Genomic DNA, 24,139 nt, shown 5'->3' with positions numbered 1-24,139 from the left:
GAACAAATTGCAAAATGTATAATTTAAAAAGCACCCCAAAATATTGAAAATTCCTGTGATGGGTTTTAAAGAGTATGAACATAGGAAAATATTTAATGATTAATTATAAGAGTTCTGATGGCTCAGAGAGTCATCAAAAGGAGTCCTCATTATTAAAAAATAAATTTTAAAATAAGGAAATACAATCCTACGTTTGAATATAGCAAAATGCATACTAATTTGATTAATGAAATATATATTTTAAAATTAAAATTTTATAATTGGTAAAAATAGCATTTTACATATAACAATCAAAATAGGTTCACAATTTAAATTTGAGTATCTTCTGAAGCAATGTGCTAAAATAGCAACTATAGTGTTGATATAGTCGACCTATTAAGGAAAATGAGTCCTGCTTATTATTCTACCACTGGTAATACTTTATAAGGCAATATAATGCAATTTCTTTTTCTTTTCTTTTTTTTAACACTTATTCATTTTAGAGATAGCATGAGCAGAGGAGAGGCAGAGAGAGAGGGAGAATACGAAGCAGGCTCCAGGCTCTGAGCTGTCAGCACAGAACTTGATGTGAGGCTTGAACTCAGGGGCCATGAGATCATGACCTGAGCCAAAGTTGGACACTCAACCAACTAAGGCACCGAGGCACCCCTTATTTTTCTTATAAATTGATTTTTTTTCATTATTAATTTAACTTTGGATTCATGGTAAAATGTTTATTTTTGGAGAGTGTAAAAAAATAAAAAGTTGTTAGAGTATTTAAAAGCCCATCTGATATTTCTGAAAACATAAATAGAAAGCCACCAAAGTGTGGTTGTTAAATATGGATATTTTATTCCAAGTTATAAAATGAATTAACTTGCAGCAAAGATGATATTAATGGTTGTTGAAAATGAGTTATTGTAGATCAATACCCTTACACTCTGTACACTTCATTAGTTACCTAACATCTCTGATTTTTCTATCCAAATATAGAAAGAACTAGAATCTATCTTTCCTTACTTATGATACTAGGGGACTCAGGAAAGCTTATCTCCAATGTTTGATGTACCAATATGTTTTGGTTGCTGAGATTTTATAATTAACAATTTATTATTTTTATTGATGTTTCTGAATATTTTCAAAAAATTTTAAACATTTATTTATTTTTGAGAGAGAGAGAGGCAGTGTGAGCAGGGGAGGGCAGAGAGAGAAGAGAGGGAGACATAGAATCCAAAGTGGGCTGCAGACTATGAGCTGTCAGCAGAGAGCCTGACATGGGACTCGAACTCACGAGCCATGAGATTATGACCTGAGCTGAAGCTGGATGCTCAACCGACTGAGTAACCCAGGTGCCCCTTGAATATTCTTTAAAAGGAAAAATACCAATGTGAGTAACCAAATATGTTTTACTTCTCTTTTAACATAATACATATAGTAGTATGAACTAATTACACTTGGTTTATGGCAGAACATGTAATGAAACTTAGGTGAATGAGAAGTGTAAGGGCCTAAAGTACTTCAAGAATATGGAGGCAATGACCAAGAAGAGCTGAATTTGGAGGAATTATCAGACTGAGGGGACACTTCCAGCTAAAAAGTTGTGGCAGATGGAAAGAGATGCTGCAACGCCGAAAGTAGAGAACACCAAGGGAAAAATTATGTGGAACAGGATTTCACATATTAAAAACAAAAACAAGTATCTTTTATGCCTCAGTGCTTTGTTTTATAAATTAATTGCTATATTCTTTATAATCTACATAGTGCCAGAGAAAAAGTTATGTATAGTGTTTTTCCTTATTTCTACAGCCCTCTGCCGTGTGATTCTAATTTGGATTTTAGTGTAATTTCAACATAGTTTTTATGGTTTAATAAAACTTGCACACATTAAAATGCTATTAAACTGTTACACATGGTTAATAATACTTATGGACTTCTGAAAGCAGCCATTATTAAACTGAACAAAGTCATTAATGTCTTTAAACTTTGCACCAGAATATAAAGTACAAAAGAGATGTTTAACTGTACCTACACAACAGTCATGGTATCTGACTATATAAGTTTTTTTTCTTTTTTTACCACATGTATATATATATTTTTTGTTTTAGTACTCTAATGAAAATTAAAAAAGAAACTCATTGTGTTCTTGAATTGACTTTCCCACCTATCATGACTTTGCAGGAACTGACTGCAAAACTCCCATGCTTTTGCTTTTTCCTCTACATACTAACTAGACCACCAGAGATAATCTCTATAATCTTCTTTATCCCTAAAATTCAATGTGTTAATAAGAAATACCATTTAAGTTTGGACTAGAAATACAAAAATAAATTATTATATTTTCTGCACAAAAGGTTATTTTCATTTCTTTTAAAGTAACAAATAATGCAAAGATTTTGAAAATCTTATCAATTATTAACCATTTTTAATATTTTAAACATTCATAATTATTAACTTAATATGTCTTCATTGGGAAATATAAATGACCTCACTTAGAGTTTGAGTTGTTTAACACATATATTGCTAAAAATAAATTTAGGTATTTGAAATGTCCTATCACTTCTCTAGAAATGATCTGAAGTACGATTATAAAATTGTCTTTAAATTATGATTGAATTACTTCAACATAATATTCCCCAGCACCTAACAGCCCAGTTGTTATTTATCCAAAACTAATCCTAGCTTATTTTGCTTGAAATGGTTAACTGATTTAAATTGTCAATATTCAAAGCAATATTACCTATGTATGTGTCCATTGTAATGAGGAAACTAGCTACATATCACTGGCTTATTCATTTTACCATCTTCCAGGATCACATTCTAAAAGGTCAGACTTTTAGTACATCCTTTCTTTTTTCCTTCATTTTATTTTACATTTAAAGATTCTATCTATGCCTTTCAAAATTTAGCAACTATCAGGAAGATTAAAACGTGAGTATTGGCTATTTCTTTTTTTTTCCTTTAAGTTTTTTATTTATTTAAATCATCTCCATACCCAACGTAGGGCTCAAATGTACAACCCTGAGATCAAAAGTTGCATGCTTTTACCTACTGAGCCATCCAGGTGCCCCAATAGTGGCTATTCTTAGTGTGTTTCATTGTTGTAGTTATAAAATAATCTAAACTAATCAGATGTCTTCATGAGAAGTATCAGCAATGACCAAACTACAAATCTGACACATCTCAGATCTAGAGAAATCCAACATTCAATGTCTAGAGAGTGAAGTGGAGATATTTAAATGGGCCCACACATGCCAAGCAATTTTACCCTGGATGTAAGCCACAATAACACATGTAGTTAAAATAGGCTTTCTCAGGCATGCCTCAGTACATGCTGCTACTCCACTCCTTAAGTGGTAAGTCCTATCATTTAAAACAGTCTTATAGACACAGAAATAAAGAAGAGTCTGGCCCATAGAGGTGGGATATAAAAGTGGTCATAGGAGACATCTGGGTAACAGCAATAAAAATCAATAAACATAAAAATGTTAGTAACTGAGACTTCAAGTCAAGTTAAAGAATTCTAACAAAAAATGAGGCAAGTTATAAAAACTTTGAGAAAAATGAACTCTTCAAATAAATTACTTTGAAAACAGAAAATAATACTATGGTTTGCTAAGTGGGCATTGCATTTACAATGGAAGAAAACAGCTACTTAAAAAGTGCATATCCGGGGCGCCTGGGTGGCGCAGTCGGTTAAGCGTCCGACTTCAGCCAGGTCACGATCTCGCGGTCCGTGAGTTCGAGCCCCGCGTCAGGCTCTGGGCTGATGGCTCGGAGCCTGGAGCCTGTTTCCGATTCTGTGTCTCCCTCTCTCTCTGCCCCTCCCCCGTTCATGCTCTGTCTCTCTCTGTCCCAAAAATAAATAAAAAACGTTGAAAAAAAAATTAAAAAAAAAAAGTGCATATCCATTGAAATGTAAGAGAAAATAATATTATCCTAAGGAAAAATTTCATAAAACCAGATAAAAATGGTTGAGAAGTAGACAAATTTAGAGGGAATTTTTAAAAAGAAATAAAAATAGAAAAAAGAATAAAATGCCTGACAGAGTTTAAAGGTTGTGATTGCAGTATGTAAGCATTATTAGTACCCAAAGAAGAATGCAGAATGAATGAACCAGTATTAATGCCGAAAAGAATAATAACAGAATAATAAAATTTTCCAGACATGAAGAAATAAATAAGAAAAATATATAACATCACATATTCTGGTTAAATGCTTCAATGTCAAAGATAAAAGGGAAGGGAATTAAATTATAAAGTATCTACGTGCCAGTCACTGAGTATTTTACACATCGTTTTTAATTAAAGAAATTAAAAATCATGTATCAGCTTTTATGAAGCAAGTGAATCAATTGCATTCATAAAACATAATGTTCATGAGAATAGGCCATTCTCTTGTTTATTTTCTACAATGATGGAAATGAAAGCAAAATAACAACATTAACTACATAATCCTCAAACAATAATAAGGTCTAAAAATTTGTACTTCTCCAAGTTCTAATTCATATGTTAAGCTAAGAACACAACAAAATATCTTAGGTTTTCAGTTTCAAATTTCCGAGTTTGTCATATAGGATAAGTTTTTAATCAGAAGAAAATTAGTTTTCTCAAAATCATTAGGAAACCAATAGTATAGAATATTCTATAGATCATTAAAGGCTGAAATCTTTTACTAACAAAATGACATCAAAAAGAAGACTTCAGGATAAGTGTCATGAAGGTGGAAATTTATAGGCTTTGACTTTTTCCCCATTTAAAATCAAACAAAATTTAGAAAGCTGATTAACTAATAAACCATCAATGAGAACACAAATATTAACACTGATTTGTGTAGACACTGAAGGAAAATGAACATAACAAAGACAATGACAAAAATTTTACCACATTTCTAAGAGTATGCTTTTTTGATTTAACTTGAAGAATGGAAAAAAAATGGGATCTAACAGTAGGTTTGATACAGTTTTTTAAATAAAGAAAGATGATTATTTTATTATGGTTTAAATATATCACAGATTAATCCTTAACCCACAAACAAATCTATGATTCAATTTGCAAAACAGTCTCTCCCATGAGTTTTCTTTTTAAATAAATGGCTTGATCATTGTGCTAACTTGGCACCAACATCTTTGGCTACTCACAGTCACTGTGCAAATCCCCTAAAAACTGAAATTCCCAAGGCATTTAATTACCATTCACAGACTTTCAGGAGCTTACAGGAATGTTGAATCAGCAGGGAAGTTTGAAGACAGACAACTCTTATTTAAATGCAATTTGGGGGTGCATGGGTGGCTCAGTCATTAAGCATCCCTCTTGATCTCAGCTCAAGTTTTGATCTCAGAGTCTTGAGTTCAAGCCCTGTGTTTTTTAAGTGGAGTCTACTTAAAAAAAATGTAATTTGAATAACCTTGCAACTGTAATGGCTGCCTATGTCCCTGGGAGATAAGCTAGGAAAAGAAGCAGGCCTCTTCAGTCTAGATTCCAATGACTTCATGCTTTAAGAAAGGTCAGTGTAACTAGCCCATGGATAACATCTCCTAAATGGAACATTTGTAGCATAGCTTGTATAGTGCTTGAATTAGCAAGGTTATAAAAATATACATTTTAGTTTTAGGTTCACTTATTTCTATTTTTTTTTTTATTGAACAGAATGAGTTTCCATGACTCGAACCTTCATTTGTAACATTGTATTAATTGGAAGTAAATGTTGAACTTACTGTTGTTGACTTCATCCAGGCACTGATTAGGTTCAATCAGAGGATCCTTACAGTGCTCAAGTGATCATTTTTATAATGATATTTTAGAAAATTACAATTCTATTGGAAACATCTTTACTTTCTGTACTTTATCAAACTACCAGTGTTAAATAAGCAAAATTCATGCTAAAAATACGATACAAAACAGAGACAACACACACAACCACACTATAAATAAAAATGGCATGTTAGGTCATATGTAATAAAGAATAACAGTGTCATAATAATAACTGAACACTGTATGTATATGTTAAATGAAACAATAATAATCTTGGGTTTATGTAAAACAATCACCTATGTGTACTTCATTAGAGATATGCCCTAAATAAGATAATACAGCAGAGATCAAAATAAATAAAAGGGCAAAAACACACTGTAGATATTGAACAAAGAAAATATGGTGGTGTCAATAATAAACATAATGCAGAATATATTAATATTTTTTTAAATAACTGATAAAATATAAAAATAATAGATATACTTTACTATTAAATAACTATGCACCAAAATAAACATGTTCAACCTTCCCAAAATTTAAGATATTTAGAAGAAATACAGTTGTTCACAGATTTTAACTTAATATCAAGCTCTCAAAAATCAAAATGAAATAGAAGAGGTAAACTATTTTTTAAATATGTGGGTTCAATTATATTTTACAAATAGAACAGGTAATGGCTAACTTCTCAAAATAAAAACCATTTATATATTATGTAATCATAAAAAACAAAGGTAATGGAAATTATCTCCTAAGAATTTTTAAAAGATATTTTAAATAGTAGTTGGTTCAAAAATACAGTGACACATTAATTTATTTTTATAAATCTTAGCACATAAAAATTTTTTATCAATTGTTAAGATCTTAGAATTGTAAGTACAGCAGGAGGACTAATGAATCTTTGTAATAAGTCTATTATAAATATGAACTATCTAGGTGTCATTCATGTAGTGTAATATTTAAGAAAAGAAACAATTCAATTCTGGGAAGGATAGGGGATATGAAACAATTATAAAATGAGAGATAATAAACTTTAGAAGTCCAACATGGAATTTATATGAGTATATAGTATTTTGAAAAATATGAAAGTAAATGCTTCCTTAGAATTGTTGATTTAAATTTGTGATTTCATTTTTTTAAGATGAAAACGTACTCAAAAACTTAGTATTTATATTTCAGCGTGCATCACTCTTATGATGTTTATATGCTTTCCTAAATATATGTTTAGTTAATTGTGGGTAAATAAATACTGACCTGCAGTAAAACATGTGTCCAGGTCCATCAACACAAATACTTCCATTAAGACAGAGGACCAAATTCAGTTCAGGCTCAGCACAACCATCAATATGTATTTCACAATATGCACGAATGTATCCACTCAGGCAAATGCAAGTAAAGTCATCGACTGATTTCTGACAGAAGTCTTCATTTATAGAAAGGTTTGATGTACAGTTCTAAATTAAGAAATAAAGAATCAAATTTGATTATTAGTGATAAGACTAAACATTTTATTAAACTTATTTTATTTAAATATTTGTAAGAAATCAATATGCAAGCTTATCTGATATTCCATTCCTCTAGAAACTGAAATATGTTTTTGGTAATAAATGATTTTCGTTTTTTATCACCAGAAATGTCCCATTATTGATTTTTCAGCAAAAAAAACCAACTTTATTAAACTTTGCTAAAACATGTGCCATGGCAGTGAATACCTACCCTCCTGCACACCCAAATAATGATGCTAAAACAAATTTCCTATGTATATAATATCAGGAATTCACTGACCCTTAGTATACATGCCAGCTTGCCTGGAACAGCCCTAGATTAATTCTGCTGTCTTAGGGTGATTAATAGTGCCTTTATTAACTCTCAAAGGAATCCTGGGTTTGAACACATACTTAGAACAGACAATTCACAATGGACTTACATCTACAAAACAAGGCATCTTTAATATCTGCTTTTATTCCATTCATAGTTGTTTTCCCCCCCCCAAATTGTTTTAATATGTATATTACTTTTTCAGACTTATTAAGGTATAATTGACCAAAAAAAAAAACAACCCTGCACTATATTTAAAGTGTACAGCATAATGATTTCATATACATACACATCGTGAAATGATTCCCACCACTGAGTTAATTCACACACCTATCACTGCACATATTCACCTTTCTTCTTCTTGAGAGTAGAGGGAGTGAGAACACTGAAGTTCTACTCTCTTAGCAAATTTTAATTGTAGAGTAGTGTTATTAATATAGTCACCATGTTATATATTAGATCACCATAATCTGTTCAACTTATAGCTGAAAGTGATTTTCCAGCATTTTCTATTTCTCCTATGCCCTACCCTCTGGCAATCAATTATTCTATTCTCTGTCTCTGTAAGCCCAGCCTTTAAAAAAATTTTTTTTTTTAGATTTTTTAACAAGAGAACCCATGTAGTACAGTATTGGTCTTTTAGTTTGGCTTATTTGCCTTAGCATACTGTCCTCCAAGTTTATCAATGTTTTTGGAAATGGTAGAATTTCCTTCCTTTTAAGACTCAATAATATTTCATTGTATATACAGACACCACATTTTCTTTATCCAATCATCTATTGATGAACACAGTTTGTTTCCATACCTTGATTATTGTGAATAATGATGCAGTAAACATGGAACTACAGATATCTTTACAAGGTGATGGTTTAATTTCTTTCATCTATTTACCCAGAAGTGTGATTACCGGATCATATGATGGTTATATTTTTAATTTCTTGAGGAACCTCCATAGTGTTTTCCATAGTGACTCTACCAGTTTACATAGCTATCAGCAGCATAAAGGGTTCCCTTTTTTCCACATCCTTGCCAATATCTGTTATCTCCTATGTTTTTGCTAATAGACCTAATAGGTTGGGACAATTATCTCATTGCAGTTTTGATTTACATTTCCCTGATCAGTGATGTTGAGCACCTTTTCATATATCTACTGTCCATTTGTACAGCATCATTGCAGAAATGTCTCTTCAAGTCTTTTGCTCATTTTTTAAATTGGATTATTTGGGGTTTTTGTTTGTTTGCTTTGCTTTGTTTTGCTACTAAGTTGTATGAATTCTCTATATATTTTGGATACTAATCCCTTATTATATATGTGGTTTGTGAATATTTTCTCCCACTCCATAGGTAGTTGTTAATTTTGTTAATGGTTTCCTTTGCCGTGCAGAAGCTTTTTCAGTTTTATGTAGTCCCACTTGTTTATTTTTGATTTTGTTGCATTTGCTTTGGGTGTCAACTCTAAAAAAAAAATGATTGCTAAGATCAAATATCAAGGGATTTACCAGCTATGTCTTCTAGGAGTTTTAAGGTTTTAGGTCTTACTTTCAAATCTTTAACCCATTTTGAATTGTTTCTGTGATGGTGTAAGACAGGAGTCCAGTTATTATTTTGCATGAGGCTATCAGTTTTCCAAATACCAGTGTTTGAAGGGACTATCCTCTCCTCATGTGCATTCTTGGCTCCTTTGTCATAAATTAATTGACCATATTTACATAGATTTATTTCTGGGCTCTTTACTGTGTTCCATTGATCTGTGTTTCTGTTTTTATGCCAAACCATGCTACTTTGATTACTATAGCTTTGAATATAATTTAAAATTAGGAAGTTTAATGCCTCCAGCCTTGTTCTCCTTTCTCAAGATTGCTTTGGCTATTTGGAGTCTTTTGTAGTTCCATACAAATGTTAGGTTTGTTTTTTTATTTCTTTGAAAAACCATTTGGAATTTTGATAAGCGTGGTATTAAATCTATAAATTGTTTTTGATACTACAGACATTATAACAATATTAATTCTTCCAATCCAAGAATAGGAAATATCTTCTCTTTTTTTCTTTTTTTTCCCTATACCTTCTTGAATGTCTTGCATCAATGTTTTATAGTGTTCAGTGTATGGGCACACTGGTTAAATTTATATTAAATTTATGTTTCACCTCCTTCGTAGTTAAATTTAGTATTTTATTCATTTTGGTATTATTATAAATGGGGTTTCTTTCTTATTTTCTCTTTCTGATAGTTCATTGTTTGTGTATAGAAATGGAAATAATTTTGGAGGGTGCCTGGGTGGCTCAGTAGGTTAAGTGTCTGGCTCTTGATTTCAGCTCAGGTCAGGATCTCATGGTTCGTGAATTCAGGCTCTGCATCAGGCTCTGTGCTGACAATGCAGAGCATGCTTGGGATTCTAAGTCTCTCTCTCTCTCTCTCTCTCTCTCTGACCCTCCCCTAGTCACAGTTGCCCTTTGTCTCTCTCTCAAAATAAATAAACGTTAAAAAAATTAATAAATGCAACTAACTTTTGTATTTTGTCTATTTTAGAGCATGGCATATCCATGTTAACAACTTAACTGTGAATGCATACAAAAGCTCTAGATTTATGCATTCTTAAAATTCGGGATGTTAGGGTGGGGTCCAACCCATAACTTCTCAAAGAGAAGATGGAAGTTAGGGATTTCTTCTTCTTGTATGGCAGTGTGCAGGAGTGGGATTTATGGTGAGAGTGTGTCTCAGCCTTTCCTACCAATTTCAGTGTGGGTATTTTCTCAGTTGCTCAATGTGTGGTAGTTTCTGAATTTCTCTCAAGGGGACTTGCTCTGTGCATAGCTGTACATTCAGTGCAGCCAGGGCAGGAGGGAAATTCAGGCACCTCATATGCCGCCGTCCTGGTCCAGATCTTATTGTGTATCCAATCATAATCTTTTAATTAGCCAATTTTCCCATGCATTTGCCCAAATTTGTGTCTGGCATTTCTGCATCCTATAATTCTAGAAGTACAGACAGAGGCTTTGTGGAACCTGTAAAATATCTGTCTCTTACTTTTTAAGCATTGGAATATTGTTATACTTTTATGCTACTTTTAGCCACCTATTAAATAAATGGTATTTTATTTATTGTAGGTACATTTATGCATAAAATGGTGACAATTTCATCCACTTCATACAGGCTCCTGTGAGAATTAAATAAAATAGTAAATATAAGGTAATTAGCCCTGTTCTTGGAACATAACAGCTGTTCAGTAAATGTTATATTCTTTCCCTTTATATACTGAAGGCCACAGGCCTTGTCAGCCTCTATTTCAGTCATTTGGCACTTCCCTACAACAGTAAATCAGATTTTGTTGGTATATTAATGTCTACCATATCATGCTATATGCTTCTTAAGTTTACATTTTAGATATTATACATGTGCCTATATTCTGGAAAGCAAAAAGCATGGTGCTTTAAATATGGTATGTCATCATTTTTCAAGGTAATGTTAACTCTGAAAATATTGGCACCTATAATTCTGAGAAATAATTTCTGGAACTTTGTGACATCATTAGTAAAACATTTTTATGTACTCTTAATATGTTGTCTACACATAATTTCTTTTTAAAAATTTTTTAATGTTTATTTATTTTTGAGAAAGAGCGAGACAGAGTGTGAGTGACGGAGGGGCAGAGAGACAGGGAGACAGAATCTTATGCAGGCCGTAGGCTCTGAGTTGTCAGCACAAAACCCGAGGTGGGACTCGAACTCACAAACCATGAGATCATGACCTGAGCTGAAGCTGGATGTTCAACTGACTGAGCCATCCAGGTGCCCCCAGGATTTCTTAATGAATATACAGAAATATGAATCATTTGCACTCAGGAATCTAAGTTACTACATCTTCAAACATAGACATAGAACTATGGTACACAAGAAGCTAGAGCATAGGCAAACATGTGATATTTCTTTAATATTTTACTCTGAAAATGGGTATTTTCTAGAACTACCATTAGTTAGACATTTATGCTTAGAAACATTTAGTGACTTTTAAAAAATGTTAACATAACAATAAAATTCACACTGAAAAGGCTAATGGAAACCATTGCATTCATATCATTTATCAAATGGAAAATTAAGGATGTCAAAATCACTAGAGAATTTAATTAGTATCCCTTTCAATAAGAAATGGATTGTGCCCTTGATTATAAAACTCAAGTCATGCTTGGAACTCAGATGGTGATCTTTTACACTTGCCCAAGTGATAGAGATAAATGCATGACTTTATACGTGAATGCCATTTGGATATTTGTTCCACCTGTGCTGAAAATGTAAACTCCTTAAGGATAACTGAGGGCACTTAGTAGACTTTGTAAAGGTACTGCAGTTATTTTCATGGAATGTAAATGCAGAATTCCACAGGGGATAACATGGAAACAACATGTTTCCTTCTTAGTCCTACAGCTGGGTATATATAGAATGATTTAATAGAAAGCATTACATAAACTAATTGAATTATATCTCCCATGGGAAGAAAACGATCATTTTTAGACTGCCAAAAGTTCTGTCTCTAGGGTTAACAAGAATCTTTTACCAAATTAATTAGCAGGCTTAATGGAAATACAAAAGCAATTTCTTTTCAGAAAAAGAAATCAAATATTCATTTATAATTCTTAATCTTTCCTGGTGCAAAACTTAAGGCAGATGCCTTTCCTTCTGTTCATCATAATTTATATTATTTTGCTATACTCTATTTAAATATAATAAAATGATTGCCAAGAAGAATTGACTAATTTAATTTCAGAAAATGAGAAAAGTAAAAGGTTGGGGTATTTAGAGAAAGAAAACAAAGCTAAGAGTGATGTTGCAGATCAGGGCAATCTGGACAATTAAGCTACACCCCAATACTATGTTCATTCAACTTGCATTCAAAACACCATGCCAGGAAATGTACAGAAGTGTAGCAGTAACAGAACAGTGATGTATTCATTATGGACTGCTTAGCCAGAGCAAACTACCAGATTGGCTAGTAAATGTGTCAATTATCTCTCTGATAGTTGTGTTCCATCTGAGTTGTATAGTTTAGATGCAGAAGTTGTTCTGTGATCTCTGAACTTCCCAGAAGAACAGAAAGTTTTTACTTGAGATCATCTTTATCATAGTATTTCTCTCATAGAATCATATGTTTTCTTTTTTTTACACTGCTGTTTTTAAGGTAGTGGACTACTTTCTTCAAATAAGATCTTGGAGAAACAATATATTAAACAGATAATCATGAAACTGTTCTATCTGAAGAATGGAAAAAGAACAAGGTACCCATTGCAGCCTTAACTTATCTGATGCAAAGACTTATTGAAAGTCACAGAATTTCTCAAATTGTGTGTAGCTCTGAATAAAAACTACTAATGTAGTCTACTGTTCCTAAGACTTAAGTTGACAATGAATACTCAGTAGCTTGTTAAATTGAAGATTTAAACTCAAAAGATTTGGTGTGAGGCCTGAGTTTTTCCATCTCTAACAAACTCTTAGGTGATTCTGATGCTAATAGACCATGGACCAAACACTGAGTAGAAAAAATCTAGTCCAAAAATTTTATTTTATTTTCAAAAATGAAACAAGCCCAAAAGTGTTACTGACTTCACCAATGTCCTATAGCAAGATGATGTCAGAATAAAATCTCACTGACACAAAATGCCTTGAATTCCAACTTAGAGCTCATTGTACCACCAAGCTTTGGTTTCTCTCTCAGAGGAATCTCTTGGCCGAGAAATATGACAATGTATATGGTAAAGACTAAATATCTCTAAAATTTACTTCCAATATAGTTTTGAATATGGGACTAAAGCAGTTAATAGGAAGAAGATTTTGATTCCCAATTAATCTGATTTATGATATTTTGATGTAAAGAAAATGCATTTTTAATTTTTTATTTCAATAAATTAAACAAGATTATAAAATACCAAAATTGGGATATTTGTAGTAAATATTTTCTCTTTTGAAAAATAGTTTCCTGGAAACTGTGTTTCTGAAGTAATTCCAGGAAAGAGAGCCACTGCAAAACCACTGTCTCAGAAGCAGCCTGAAATACACAAATGAATCAAATATGGAAAAGTACATCAGGGCTGAATGATGAACATCAATGAAGAATGTCAATATTCTTTAAAAGTAACGTAGAGTTCTAAAGACATTTAAAAAAGCTAACACTTTAATATATACTATTTCCTCAGGTAAACAAAGGGATGTTGCATAAGAAACCTAAACGTGGGAGTTCCTGGGCGACTCAGTCAGTTGAGTGCCCAATTCTTGATTTCAGCTCAGGTCATGATCCCAGGGTCATAGGATTGAGCCCCACATTGGGCTCCATGCTGAGCATGGAGTCTGTTTAAGATTCTCACTTTCTCTCTGCCCCTCTGTCCAGCTTGTGTTCTCTCTCTCTTAAAAAAAAAAAGAAGAGAAGAAAGAAGAAAGAATAAGAAGAAGGAGGAGGAGGAGGAGATGGAGGAGGAGAAAACAATCTAAAGACTTAAAGTATATATTCAAAATCTTGGAAGTATATTGTGCTATAACTTGGAAAAATGAGGGGTTAAGCATGGGCAAATAATGCAAAAGATTGAGAGCATTTTGAATATATTATTAAGGAATCTGTAACATTATAAGGGACATAGGGTTGGTGTTGGTGGCCAAGACAGGTTGGGAAAGGAAGTACAACTCCTTTTGCCCACTGGTTTGTTCTGATTCAGGTTTGGGCTCACTCTTGCATTAGGGATAATAGAAATCTGCTTCTATTTTGGAAATTCAAGACTCATGAAACAAGAAAAATGATGGAACGGATAGAGAAAATATGTGAGAAAAATATGTAGGAAAAGATTCCTAAAAAACAAACAAATACGGTGGGAAAGGAATAGCCTTTAGTGACAAATACATTTGTCACTAACCACAACATCCTATACCCTGAGGCCAAAAGGAAATACACACACACACACACACACACACACACACACACACACACAAATGACAGAGTTTTAAAAGTAATAATAAGTATTTCCTGCAATGAAATTGAGTAATATTAACTCACACTTTTTCATCTAATATAGATAATTTTTAGAAAATGTTTATTATTTATTTATTTTGAGAGAGAGCAAGATGGAGAGAAAGGGAGAGAGAGAGAGTGAGGAGGGAAGACATTCCCAAGCAGGCTCCACTCTTGTAACCTCAGAGCCTGACGTGGGATTCCATCTCACAGACTGTGAGATCATGACCTGAGCCGAAATCAAGAGTCCGGCGCTCAACCAACTAAGTCACCCAGGCTCCCCTAATATAGATAATTTTTAAGAGTAATACACTTAAAATAAATCTCCATCCAGAAAGTACTGATTAAATAAATATGGAACCTCCATACACTAGGATATTAATAAGAATAAAGTAGAACTATGTATGTTAATGTAGAATTATCTGCAGTGATAAAGTGAGAAAGCAAGGTATCCTGAGTGTGTGACAAATATTACCATTTGTGAGATCTATTTTATTTTAAAGATGTTTTTAATCAAAGGACATAGATATTCCTTGCAACGACCTCTGGGAAATAGGAGACATTTGGGGCAAGATTACAACTCAAACTTTACCCTGAAAAGCATTCTGATGGATCAATCATTTAATTGCAAATAAAAAGGAAATAAGAAAAATAGTAGAACTTTTTGAATAAGTCCTTGTTGAACTTGTAACAAATCATAGAACCTTTAGAAAGTATATCAGTAAATGTAAAAATTTTGAATGTCAGAATCCACTACATACTAATTGAACATTGACAACAAAAAAGTCAATGTACATAATGTATATGATAGATAAAGGTAAATAATCTTATTATATAAGAAGCCCCTTATGAAAATTTCAGCTTATATTCAAACATACACACAATCACACACACACACACACACACACACACACGCACACGCACACGCACACACAGTTATTTTCTTTAATCATTTCTTTTCTATTTAAAGAACTTCCTTTAGTCCTTCTTTTGAATTAGATCTGCTCATGATAAATTCTTAGCTTTCCTTCAGCTGAGAATGTCTTGATTCCTTCTTTTATTTTATAATCATATTTTATGGTTTCCCATTTTAGTACTTTTCTTACATATTTATAATTTGGTATTTAAAAAAAAAATTCTCCCTTGTAGCAGTTATCTTTCTCAGCCCCAATGTCTGCTTTCTATATCTCCGCACTCTCTGTTCTTTTCTGTGAGTGTGTGTATGTGTACCCAGAGTTGAGTTAATTACATTTGTCACTAACTACAACATCCTATACCCAATCATGGATTTGCTTTTATTGTAGAATTAATTCTAATGTTGTAAAGCCTGCCTCAAATTGTCAGATTTACAAAAACAAAAACAGAACAAAAGAACTTAGCTTATGGTTTTCCCCACTAATTCTAACATAAACTTTTCCTTCTCATTTTCCAAAGAGCTTCAGATATAACACTCTGCCCCATACTGACCTAGAATGTTCTTTTCAATGAGTACTGCCCATGTTTCTCTACTGCTCTGGTCTCTAGCCTAGAAAGACGGACTCGGACATCAATCCATGAACGCCCATTAGAGGCTATTATCTGGGCATTACAACATAGAGGAAGTTACAATAAATAGGTAAAGATACACATTTATATCTATATAGATATCTCCAAATGGAGCTGATGAGTAGGAGGTATGCCTAAAAATTATTTCATCTCCATTTCTCATATATATAAATTATCCAATATTTGCAAAATGAATGACAAAATTATATTTAGAGTGTACTTAATGTATTATTTAAAAAGACACTAAAAAAACTCTGTTGAACTGCAATAATTAATATAAATGACAGCATGAAATTTTATTTATTTATTTTTTAAGTTTATTTATTTTGAGAGACAGAGAGAGAGAGAGAGAGAGAGAACAAGCAGGGGAGGGGCAGAGGGAGAAGGAGAGAGAGGATCCCAAGCACTGTCAGTGCAAAGCCTGATGTGGGCTCGAACTCACAAACTGTGAGGTCATGACCTGAGCCGAAATAGAGTCACACACTTAACCGACTGAGCCACCCAGGCACCCCAACAGCATGAAATTTAAAAAAGCAGAACAGAATAAATAGTCCTAAAACTGACCCATACATAGGAACTTAGTGCATGAAAAATGAGGCAACCTAAATCAATAGAGAAATAACAGATCCTTTGATAAAAATTATTAGAAAATTGGGTCGCCTGGGTGTCTCAGTCAGTTGTTTCTCACCCTTGATTTCAGCTCAGGTCATGGTCTCATGGCTCAAGAGATCAAGTCCTGCAGTTGGGCTCCATGCTGACAGCACAGATCCTGCTTAGGATTCTCTCTCTCTCTCACTCTCTGTCCCTACCCCAATCTATTTCTCTCTCAAAATGAATAAACATTAAAAAAATCTCTTGGAAAATTATTTGCCCTACTTTTTATCAATCATAATAATATATTCACTGTGAATTAAAGTACTAAAAGTGTTATTAATCCTAAAATTGTACTGGATGAGAATATAAGAAAATAATTTAAATATTGCTGTATGAAAAGACTTTCTAAGGAGAGATGCAAAGCCCAGTGTCATAAAGAAAAAAGTAAAAATAAAATATAAAAATCTCACAATTTACAAGTCTTATAAAGTAAAAGTAGCTAAGCTCTAGACAAGATTTGTGATTTTGCAGAACCCAGTGGATTTTACCCATAATTTGGAATAATATATACAAACCAAAAAGGAGAAAGCAAGAAATAAAAAAAAATACTATTCATCAAAGGCTCTGAATAGACAAGGCACAAAGAGATACAAACAGCAAATAATCTTATGGAAAGGTGCTTAATCTTGATAATAACCTAGGAAAACAATAAAAACAATGCATGTCACATTTTCCTCATCAAATTAGTAAACAAAGAAAATGATTTTATTTACTAGGATCTAGGGAAGTTGGCATGTTCATAGTCTCATTAAATAAGTGAAATTCTTCAACACTTATTAAAAGGAATGAGTCAGGCTCTTTCCACCATCTTTCCACGGCGCCATAATGGGGCTCATGAATGTCATGGCAGATGCTCTCAAGAGCATTAACAATGCTGAAAAGAGAGGCAAATGCCAGGTTTTTAATAGCCCATGCTCCAAAGTCATCGTCTGCTTTCTAACTATAATAAGAAGGATGATCACATGGATGGATTTGAAATCATCGATGATCAAAGAACTGGGAAAATTGTTGTGAACCTCACAGGCAGGTTAAACATGTATGGAGTGATCAGCCCCATATTTGAGGTACAACTCAAAGATCTAGAAAAATGGTTGGCAGAATAATCTGCTCCTGTCCTGCCAGTTTGGTTTCATTGTACTGACAACCTCAACTGGTATCATGGACCATAACAACCTCAACTGGTATCATGGACCATAAAGAAGCATGATGAAAACACACAGGAGGGAAAATCCTTACCCCATAAAATAAACTTACCCCAAATCACAGACCTGACAAGTGGAGGCAGAATTCAAAGATAGCTTTAAGGTACCAAAATCAATGCCTTTTAACTATCCCTTGTTGTTCTGTATGACTTACATAGTTCAAGCTTCTCAGTTCCTAGCAAACCGTAAAAACACATAAGCTTTATATGGGTCTTACTAATTCAACTTTGATCCTTTTTCTAGGAATGTAGTACAAATGTGCAGATAAAATGCCTCAATGGACAATAAATCAATAAGTAAGTAAGTAAGTAAGTAAGTAAATAAATAAATAAATAAATAGATGAAAGGAATGAGTCATGGCTCTATGTATTATGGTGCAATGGTTCCTAAAATACACTAAGTGAAGCAAAAAGTCACTAAATAAGGAGGATAACGAATCCGGTCTCTTGTTAAAATAAAAATATTAGGAAGAAAATTTAGGTAGAATTAGGAAGAAGTATATAGGTAGAATTTAAGAATGGTTCTCATAATATTGTATGTATGTGTATACGAATATATATAAATTTGTATACAAAGAAAATATTTATTTATTTATGTATTTAATTCTGAAAAGAATGCCACATTTATACTATCAAAAGAGGGTTTTAGAGATTGCCGTAGGCAATATGTGTAAAGAAGATAGATGCCTTGGCCATTCTCCACCAAGGAACTTACTAGTTACAACATTTCCTTTTCCATATCAAGTATGGCTTCACTATCTAGAATAAATCAATGTAATATCAATAAATAAGTTTTAAAAAATAATGTGTCAGAAAATGTGCTAATTATTTTACATGTATTATCTAATTGAATCCTCACAACAACCCAAGACAGTGTTACTAAAATTACCCTCATTGAATAGTTAAAATACGATTTCAGAATATAAATAATTTATCCAAGAACACACAGCGGGTAGCAAGTAAACAGCAAAATAATGGCTCAATCTTGTTTCTCCTTAATGCATTTAACCACCCCATCACTCCCTCTGAAAGGACTGTTTACTGTGTACCTATCATGTCACATGTGCATTATCCCATCAATGACTTTGTGATGTAGGAGCTATTATAGCTATATTTTACTGATAAGGGAAAGAGACAAAGGATTTAAATAAAATATCCATAGTCTCACAATATTAGAGGCTCTTTTTAGTCCTTTTACTTCCTTTCTTTACTATGTCAGACAGAAAAGATTTGGAAGAATGTCCCATTATTCAGGAAGGCTCACAAGTTTCTCATCTACCAAATATGATCCTAAACTTCAGGTAACTGACATTTCTCAATAAATGAGGCATAAAATACCATGACTCAATCACATCACAGATTTCTGAAAACTGGTAAACAGATCTTGAGAGTGTTACAGGTATTGGTGTTCTTTACCTGTACCACCTCTTGGCACATACATCCATTATTTACTTTCTTCTTGTGATATCTGGATCAATTTAAACTCCTCTCATCCTTAGACATCCACAGACACCTGTGAGTCTCAAGACCAGAATGGGGAAGGTAGAGGGCAAAGCACAAGCCTTTTGAGGCTTCTTTTGACAATGACCACTTTCAGGAAGTAATTATTACTATTTTCTAAAATTTTTAATGTTTATTTATTTTTGAGAGAGAGAGAGAGACAGAGCACGAGTGGGGGAGGGGCAGAGAGAGCCAGAGACAGAATCTGAAGCAGGCTCAAGGCTCTGAGCTGTCAGAACAGAGCCCGATGCAGGGTTCCAACTTGCAAGCTGCAAGATCATGACCTGAGTTGAAATCAGATGCTTAACCAGCTAAGTCCCCCAGGGGCACCCCAGGACTTAATTATTGAGGGATCCAGATTGTAGAAATTGATGATAACAAGAGATAAAGGAGGAAAACTGAACAGAAGCTGTGATTTTTCATTCTGTTTAGAACAATGTAGAAATTCCAAAGGAGAAAATTGAAAGAGCAGTTAAATCTTTAATAACTGTTCATTAATTTGAAACCCATAGCAAGTAGTTTGGTTTTTATTTTAAATTACTTTAGATTTAATAAAAATTATGAAACTTACATTAATCTTGATCTCACATCTTGAGCTAGTCCATTCTGTAACACATGAACATTGATATTCAATAATGAGATCTATGCATCTGAAACACAGAATTAAATTTTTAAATAATTAAGAAAATAAAGTCTAATTTCAAGGGAGTTTCACCATTTAAAGTTTTTCTTTTCTAGTTACTGTAAAAAAATACATTCCCATAAGCAACAGAAGGCAGAGTCTGTTCCTGGTTTCTTATCCTTCAAGGTGACTGGACTGAGAGAACGGATCAATTTTAATTTTTGCCGTCTTCCCCATGGCAATGTAAAGAAAGAGCAGTTTCAAAGATAAACAGTATGTCTAGAGTTCATGTAGGGAACTGAAGTCAGCTATGGCCAAACTGCATTGCAATGAGCTACCCATCCTCATCCTCTCTTCCCTGTTTACAAGGTCAGTGGCAGGACTAGAAAAGAGAAATATTGTTGCAGAGGCAGTCTGGTGCATCTACGAGCCATTCTTCTTTGCCACATGCATCTCCTAGAAATATCCAGGGTCTGAGTTTGCATAAACTAATATTCTATCCATGAGCAGAATGGTCACTATACAATTCCATAATGTCAAACAATACCTTACATGCACATAGGGATGAAAGAACCAGTCTACTTAGGGACATTTTAAATACTAAGTGTGTGGCATTATCCCTTCACAGAGCAAATAATAGAATGTCTCATCATCTTACCTTCTACTTCTATTACTGAAAGCAGTTACCTTTAAGTATATTAAAGTCCAATTAATCCACATTTATTGAAAATTACTTTATGCTAATGAGCAGAAGTAAAAGAAGGGCAGAGATAATGTATCAGTACACTGCATTAAGTAAAACAGGCAGCATCTGTCATCTTAACTGTGCTTAGCTCTTGTTTTATGAAAGAGCGTAATTAAAATTATCTTTATCAACTTTCCCTTGACATTAAGTCTTAAATATTGTGAGTTAAATTTACTTTCGCATTTAATAATAGAAAAATAAAAATAGCAACCTTCCATGTAGACAAGGATTTGAGAGGCAATCATTTGCATTTGCTTCACAGTGTGTTCCAGAAAAGCTACTCTTGCAGTCACAGGTACAATGATTGATGCCGTCAGTGCCAGCTCCATAATGGAGACAGGGCTTTGATAGACCTTCATCTATATTTACTTCATTACAATTGATGCCTACAACAGAAGAGACAAGACAAAACATGAGACCATTTAAATGCAAAACTCAAAAGTTTGTTCCTTATGGTAAATGTCACCAAGAAACGAAGACTCCGTCTCCATAAAGGTAATTTGACACATTGTAGCAAAGGAAAAACATTTTTCAAGGTTAAACATGTTTAGAGGTCTATGAACTTGCACACTACTAATTTAATGTAAATGAGAAAAACAAAGCACAAGCTGTCACTGTAAATAGTAATCATAGTTTTTTTTTTAATAATGATTCTTGACAGTTTAACATTTCTTACCAACACAAGTTAAGAAAGAGCTTGAATTTTTCTAAATTTGGTCTTGGTGAATCTGTTAATGGACTGTCTGAGATTTCTAAATGCAACCTAATTTTGGTGAAATATCTAGTGTTTTCAAAGGCCAAGTTTTAAATATTTATTAAGCACCTACCATGAGTTACCTCTGTGATCAACTAGGGGCACCAAACAAAAAAAAAAGGAAAAAAAAACCACAACAAAACAAGAAAAGAGAGTGACCCTGTTAATCCAGAAACGTGATGTCAGAGGCAATATTTATAATTAGAAAACATCTGGAGAACAACATAAACAAAGCTTAATGGAAAGCTAGATTCTATTTTAGGTTTTACGTGTGAGAGATACTAGGAGAAAGTAGAGAGACAAGGTGAAAATGGTTGGAATAATCTTTTAGTCATTGTGTCCATCCCTACTGAGCACCTAGCTACCATTGATTGAGCACTTGTTGATGCATCAGGCCCTGCGCTGAAGCTTTTACATATATTACCTCAGTTAATGGTCATCTAACCAGGAGGCAGATATCATTAACTCTAGCTCACTGGTGAATAAACAAGGGTTTGGAGAGTTTTAATAATGTTTTCAAGTCACACAGGCCATAACAGTAGACTGGGATTCAAATCAGTCTCCTGGAATTATGCTTGTGATTATTAGTTTAAATGGACAATTCTGCAACTACTATGATACGTGCATAAGCTACTGTGCTGAGTAATACAATAGACACTGTTAAAAACAAGACAATAGACCCCAAATAGAGTCATGTCACCAAACCAAGACTTAATTACAGTTTCAGCTCTCCTAGAAAAGGAATCTTAAACCAGTCAGTCAGGAATCACCTGATCGGCACTAGTTAGGTAGTCTGCCTGAAAGACCTCTGTCATGCCCTAATGAGTGCAATAATCAACCTGCTTTCCTGCCTAGAATAACTTCCTAGTTTCTGCTCCCTTTAGGCCATAAAAGTCTTTCATTTTGTACAGCTCCTCTGCTCCATTCTATGTATTAAATGGATGCTGCCCATTTGAATCAATTTTGGGGCAAAGTAGCTCTCAAAATTTTTAATATGCCTCAGTTTATCTTTTAACAGTTCCAATTAAAATTGTCTCTAATATCCAGAAACATAATATTTACCTGAGAATAAAGATAAGCTTATTAAACACGTAGTTATCATAATGCTTATAAACAGATAGTTGTAAATAAGCTAGCTGGAAATAAAGAGAAGGTTATAAGTAAATAAGTTTATTACAATGAAGAGAATAATAATAATAATAATAATAATAATAATAATAAATAACTGATACTTGGAGAACTTACTTTGTGCCAGGTACTGTTGAGAACTTATATAGATCAACTCATTTAAACTATAATAATTTTTTGACATGGAAATTGGTCTTCCCACTTTAGAGAATAAGAAAATAAAGCGCAAGATCTCACAGCTAGTAAATGGCAGAGTGCCTGCTGTTAGCCACTATGTTATACCATCACACCACATCTTAATATGCAACAGTATGGTGTCTGTCCTAATGAGAGAGGAAACTGAGTGCTTTGGGAATTTAAGAAATGAAGTAATTGAGTCCATGTCTGAAAAAGAGGATCAAGAAAGCTTTGATGTTTGTGGAGAAAAGGAATCTGAGAAAATTCAGATAAATAGTTTGAAAGCGTACATTCTAGGTGAGTTAGATATCTCAGCATTTGTTTGCATATCAGGAAAAAAGTTGACTATTGGCAGATAGGCAGCCATTTCACAAAGTGATATCATAACTTTACTATATATCTATATCTATATCTATATAATAGTAGAATTATCTATTCAAGTTATCTAATCATATATATCTATATACATATCTATATATATCTATATATATGGCATATATACCATATATAGAAGATTGTCAGTTTTCAAGTCAAAATTCTATTACATAGTGGTTACTTTTTTTTTATCATAAATGTTATTACCTATATAGAACTTTGGATATTAATGATGTTATAAAAATAATGTGTGTAAATTGGTCAAATCTGCAGCCATATTTAAAAGGACTATAAAAACTTAGGTTCAGAATATGGATTACATAAGCATTATAGAGCACATTAGGTTATTAATAATAAAACCAAAAACGGATTGGACCCCCTTTCCTAAATCTCAGTGGCTCATGTCACACAGCTCCATGACCAAGGGGAGCATACCCACTTTACATTATCTTCATTCTGGGCCCCAGGTTAATGGAACATCTCCTACCTGGGACATTGTCATCATCGTGGGACAGGGAAAAGGGCACTTGGCAAACACATACTGGTTCTTAAATCTCCCACCTACATTTCATTTGCCAAGTCACATGAGAAAGCCTATCTTAAGTGGAATAGGCATTAGCGGTCTTCCACAATGGAAAAGAACAGATATTTATAACAATAGTAATTTTAGTGAAGACACATTAGTCATTGATTAGGACATCACAGGTTTATTCAGATGATCAAGTAAAACTATGTATTTAAAACAACTAGTCCAGGGCCTGATACATATTTAACACAAAATAAATATCATTTTCTTGGCAAAAAATCACAACTACATTGTATAAAACAAGTGATTTGGTGTTTCCAGAGGTATCTTTCTAATTAACATGACAAGTAAAAAGTGTCTCTGTAGGACTATGTAGAATATTG

At 33.2% G+C, this 24,139-nt stretch overlaps 1 protein-coding gene across 1 annotated transcript in view; it reads right to left on the bottom strand.

Moving 5' to 3' along the window:
• Window positions 1-6,039: 6,039 nt before the first annotated feature.
• LOC109248239 (protein eyes shut homolog) overlaps window positions 6,040-24,139 on the bottom strand; it is a 301,776-nt gene continuing 283,676 nt past the window's right edge. The window contains exons 9-12 of the mRNA XM_053905309.1: window positions 21,008-21,182; window positions 20,001-20,079; window positions 6,981-7,180; window positions 6,040-6,052 (exon numbers count right to left, since the gene is read on the bottom strand). Coding sequence (XP_053761284.1) covers window positions 6,040-6,052; window positions 6,981-7,180; window positions 20,001-20,079; window positions 21,008-21,182 — 467 coding nt within the window. The remainder of the gene's footprint in view (window positions 6,053-6,980; window positions 7,181-20,000; window positions 20,080-21,007; window positions 21,183-24,139) is intronic.

The sequence above is a fragment of the Panthera pardus genome, unplaced genomic scaffold (genome assembly GCF_024362965.1).
Source record: "Panthera pardus isolate Hobbes unplaced genomic scaffold, ASM2436296v1 HiC_scaffold_17, whole genome shotgun sequence".
NCBI classification, from domain to species: domain Eukaryota; kingdom Metazoa; phylum Chordata; class Mammalia; order Carnivora; family Felidae; genus Panthera; species Panthera pardus.
The sequence above is the reverse complement of the archived record's forward strand: the minus strand, read 5'-3'. Positions and strand labels throughout refer to the sequence as shown.